The sequence below is a fragment of the Penaeus chinensis genome, chromosome 19 (assembly GCF_019202785.1).
Source record: "Penaeus chinensis breed Huanghai No. 1 chromosome 19, ASM1920278v2, whole genome shotgun sequence".
Classification (NCBI taxonomy): domain Eukaryota; kingdom Metazoa; phylum Arthropoda; class Malacostraca; order Decapoda; family Penaeidae; genus Penaeus; species Penaeus chinensis.
In genome coordinates, this window is record NC_061837.1 from 23,060,954 (window position 1) to 23,065,953 (window position 5,000).

A 5,000-nucleotide genomic window follows, 5' to 3' on the forward strand; every position below is an offset into this window, starting at 1 on the left:
CCATGCCGCCGCTCACACCAAAGGCGGCGGAACCACCAGTACTTACGACAGAAGCAACAACGACGATCCTGTTGCCCTGGATGTTGGCCAGCGTCCAGGTGAGGTCCCGATAAGCGCCGGGTTCGCCTGTAGGGAACACCTTATCCAGGGTGACCTCGGCCGTGCAAGGATTCAGAACCAGCAGGTGCAGGCCCGCTCCGGCCAGCCACAGCTGCTCCGTCACTCCAGTTGCGGCCGTCCTGTTCGAGACCTTACAAGGGAAGCGTAAACAGGAGGGGGGAAAGGAGGAGGAGGACACTAAAAAGAGCAAAATGGGGAAAACAGCCAACATACCACAAGGGAAAAGCGAGGCCTTACGAGAATAGTATTAACAGGAGGAGGAAAAGGAGGAGGAGGACTCAGCAACTCGACGGACACTAAAAAGAGCAAAGTGGGGAAAACAGCCAACATACCACAAGGTAAAATCGAACCCTGGGGGCTGCACAGTACGCACCTCCGTCGCTCGGTTGGCGGCGACCACCACGGCGCGGGCGGAGATGCTAAGGGCCAGGGAGGTGAGAGGGCGTCGGCCAGGCACGGACCAGTCGATGGCTTCGGGAGGCTCCGGGACCAACGTAGGGTCGTCTGGGGTCATTGCAAGCGAGAATTACGAAGTGACGTGTCTCAATATAATATTTCACTTGATGAAAGAAAATCAGAGATGTCATTTAAATGTTCATATTCACAAGAAAAGGTATTTATATTCCCCTAACTCAACCTCAAAAGCAAAAAATCTTTACAAGAATTCCCACAGATTCTCCCTCCCCCCCCTTCTCTAATTTGTCTAATTTCCTTCAAACCCAATTTCGCATTCCCCTAACTTCCCCCAAACCCACTCCAATATTCCCCTAACTTCCCCCAAACCCACTCCAATATTCACCCAATTTCCCCCAAACCTCATTTCCCCGCCAACCGCCACCACCGCTCAACTAACTCTCAATATCCCCCATCGTCATGTGATCGAAGTTCCGGGCGTCGATCTTATAGGCCGGCCTCCCGAAGGTGTCTCGGACGTCGATCACCTGTCGGTAATCGGCGGCCACGGAGAGGTTGAAGGGAACTCCCCCGATCCACAAGGTGCCGAAGTCCCCCTTGGCGTCGGGGTCCACGCGCGCCGCCTCCACCTGGGGGCATCGGGGCGTCCGGTTATGCTTCCGAAGGCTGGCCTCGACGCTTAACGTGATATAACAGTCTATACACACACTACCACACGCACGCACGCCCGCACGCACACACACACACACACACACACACACACACACACACACACACACACACACACACATATATATATATATATATATATATAAACATATATATATTATATATATAAACATATATATATTATATATAAACATATATATATTATATATATAAACATATATATATTATATATATATAAACATATATATATATTATATATATAAACATATATATATATATATATATATATATATGTATCATATCATCGGTATCTATGCATACTGTAGGAATGATGTAGGGATGTAATGTGTAGTATACACACACACACACAATATGTATGTATGCATTTATGTATGTATATATGTATACATGTATGTATGTATGCATGCATGAATGTTACATGCATGTAAGTATCTATATATCTGTCTATCTATCTATTTATATACATATATACACACATATTATATATATAAATATAAAATTATATATATAGATTAGATAAAGATATAGACATGCACACACACACACACACACACACACACACACACACACACACACACACACACACACACACACACACACACACACACACACACACACACGCAAATATATATATATATATATATATATATATATATATATATGTCTATATCTATATCTAATCTATATACATACATACATACATACATACATACATGCATACATACATACTGTGTGTGTATGTGTATAAATACTACACACTACATCCCTACATCATTCCTACAGTATGCATAGATATCGCCGATATGATACCAGTTAATTTACATTTCGTCTCACTCCGCCTTCACGTGCTTGCAAGAGGCTCCGCATTTTGCACCAGGCCCTCGCCAGGCTTACAGATTTCCATGCAACATGAAGCCCTCATTAAAAAGCTTAAGAATATTACAGCCCAGTCATCTCTAACACAAGTGTGTTCAGGGGGGTTGCTTGAGTGTGTGTGTGTGTGTATGTGTGTGTGTGTGTGTGTGTGTGTGTGTGTGTGTGTGTGTGTGTGTGTGTGTGTGTGTGTGTGTGTGTGTGTGTGTGTGTGTGTGTGTGTGTGTGTGTGCATGTGCGTGTGTGTGTGTGTGTGTGTTTGTGTGTGTGTGTGTGTGTGTGTGTTTGTGTGTGTCCGTGTGCGTTTGCGTGTGCGTGTGTGTGCACGAAATACACAGAAGAAAGAAACGTTATTCTAGAAAAGGAGTTTTTAAAGCCACCCGGTATGTTAATGAATGCACGAGCGTTAATGAAATCAAGGAAGCCAAAAGGGGGATGTTGCCAGATATTAGTAAATCGTCTCGTTTTTGTGCACGTCGAAGTCTGTCACTCTTCTTATTCTGTCACTGATCATTCCCTTTTTATTTTTCCTGTTTTATCTCTTCACCTTCTTCCCCTCTCTGAGTTCCGCACTCCATCCACTTTTCTCTTTTTTTTCTCTCTCTCCCTTTGCCTTTTTCTTTCTCTTTCTCCCATTTTCCTTGTTTCATTCTGCCTGCTTGCTTGCCTGCCTGCCTACCTGCTTCCCTGTTTATCTGTCTGATTGCTTCTACCTGCCTGCCTGCCTGCCTACCGCCCTACCTACCTACTTACCTAGCTACCTACCTACCTATCATCTTTTTTTTCCATTTCTCCCCTCTCCCTCTCCCCTCTCTTACCTCATCTCTCCTCTCTCTCTCGCTCCCTCCCTCCCCTCCCCTCCCCTCCCCTTTCCCCCTATCCTCCTATCCCCCTCACGCCCGTGGGTCGCTCACCTTCAAACGAGGCGATGGTGAGGCCGCCCACTTCTCTGAGGTCGAGGAGGAACGGCTCCTCGTCCGGCCTGGAGTGGAAGACGACCGCGTCCATGCGCTCCTCGGCGGCCGGGATCTCGAAGGCGATGCCCTTCACCATGAGCTTCTTCGCCGCCCCTTCTTCGTCAAAGACCACCGTGCCCTTCTCGATCTACGGGAGAGCGCCGGCGGGATTCTGGTCAGCGCTCGAGGGTAAGAGGGAAGGGGACCCATGGGCGGAGCTTTATGTATTCATATGTATATATATGTATATGTGTATATGTGTGTATATGTGTATGTGTGTCTAGGTATGTATATGTATATACGCACTCGCGCGCATATGTGTGTAAATACTGGTACATTCGTGTCCCATATTAGCTGAATATGTTATCAACAAGTCAGTGATCAAGTAACAATATTGGTTCCTGAGACGTGTGTTTAGTACAGAACAGAAACTGTTACATTTACGAAAAGTAATCATTGTTAAAACAAGGTTAGAAAAACCCATTCACAAAAAGAACTGAGGGAGAGACAGGCACAGACAAAGGCAGACATGCACAAAGAGAGGGAGAAAGAGAGAAAAGGAGAGACATACCACAACCAATTCCCAAGTGCTTTTAAAGCCACCCCTCCCCAACCCCCCATTCTCTCAAAAGCTCCATTTCCTCCTCATCTTTCCGTCTCCTTACCTCCTCCTTCGTCACGTGATAGCGCTCAAGCATGGCGCGCTTCACATGCAAAACCATCGACTTCGTGAGGCCAGTCTTCGGGTCCTCCATCCGCAGTGTGACCGGCAACTCGTCCGTGGCTTCCGGGGAGCGGAAGAGCACATCCTCGGCGGCCTAAGTTCAAATCAAAGGTCGGGGAGGTCATACTAGGTCATTTTTTTACGCAATTAGGGGCAAACATCTTATTGTCCAAAAAAATGAAAACAGAATTTAGAACTTATTCACTTCAAGATGAACACAATATGTGACATCGAAAATTAGCAGCCCAGTGAACAAGCTAAAATATTGAAAATCAACACAACATGAACAGAAAACGACGATAATAAGAACTGACATGACCTTACCTCTCCATTTAACTGAGATGCGAACGCCCATGTCACGACCACCGCCCACACACACGCCCAATTCGTTCTTGGTCTATGGGGAACAAGTGACTGTGAATTTGCTTGCTTTCAGAGTTTATATCTAATATTGCAAGCATTTTAGAATGGGTCTTATCTGTTTATATCTACTATTACAATCACTCTAGATGAGTTTTATTACTTTATATCTATTATTGTGGTACACAAACCCTCAATGCAAAAAAGAATTTTTTTGCAGTTGAGACGACAGGGGTCGATATCCAACGGAATTCTGTGGATTTTCGAACTGTATCCTCACTTGCAATAAAATCAAGTTTTTGCAATAGGATTTTAACTAATATCATCACGAGAGGTTTTATCTATGCATCTATTACTGTAATCACCTTCAAAATGTTTTATAGTATATATAAAATATGCAAATACTAGTTATTGGCAGTTAGACTACAGTTTCGAAATCCACCTGGATTCAGGTGGATTTTCGAAACTGTAGTCTCACTTGCAATAAATCAAGTTTTTGCATTGAGGGATTTTTACTATAGTATCAACACGGAAGAGTGTTTTACTATGCATCTATTACTGTAATCCCTTCAAAATGTTTTATTAGGTTATATACATAATATGCAAAAACTGGATTTATTGCAGTTGAGACTACAGTTTCGAAATCCACCTGGATTCAGGTGGATTTCGAAACTGTAGTCTCACTTGCAATAAATCAAGTTTTTGCATTGAGGGATTTTTACTATAGTATCAACACGGAAGAGTGTTTTACTATGCATCTATTACTGTAATCCCTTCAAAATGTTTTATTAGGTTATATACATAATATTGCAATCACTTCAGAATGAGTTTTATCAGAGTTTAAATCTATTATTGCAGTCATT

The 5,000-nt window shown here is 43.7% G+C and overlaps 1 protein-coding gene across 4 annotated transcripts in view; it reads right to left on the reverse strand.

Annotated features, from left to right (window-relative positions):
- LOC125035230 (protein O-linked-mannose beta-1,2-N-acetylglucosaminyltransferase 1-like) overlaps window positions 1-5,000 on the reverse strand; it is a 26,326-nt gene that overhangs the window by 7,469 nt on the left and 13,857 nt on the right. For all 4 annotated transcript variants that reach the window (XR_007115748.1, XM_047627489.1, XM_047627487.1 and 1 more), the window contains 5 exons: window positions 4,102-4,174; window positions 3,719-3,871; window positions 3,012-3,201; window positions 494-624; window positions 47-250 (listed from right to left, as the gene is read on the reverse strand). Coding sequence is in view for 3 of the 4 variants with exons in the window: in XM_047627489.1 (XP_047483445.1) it covers window positions 47-250; window positions 494-624; window positions 3,012-3,201; window positions 3,719-3,871; window positions 4,102-4,174 (751 nt within the window). In the remaining variant the exon portion in view is untranslated. The remainder of the gene's footprint in view (window positions 1-46; window positions 251-493; window positions 625-3,011; window positions 3,202-3,718; window positions 3,872-4,101; window positions 4,175-5,000) is intronic.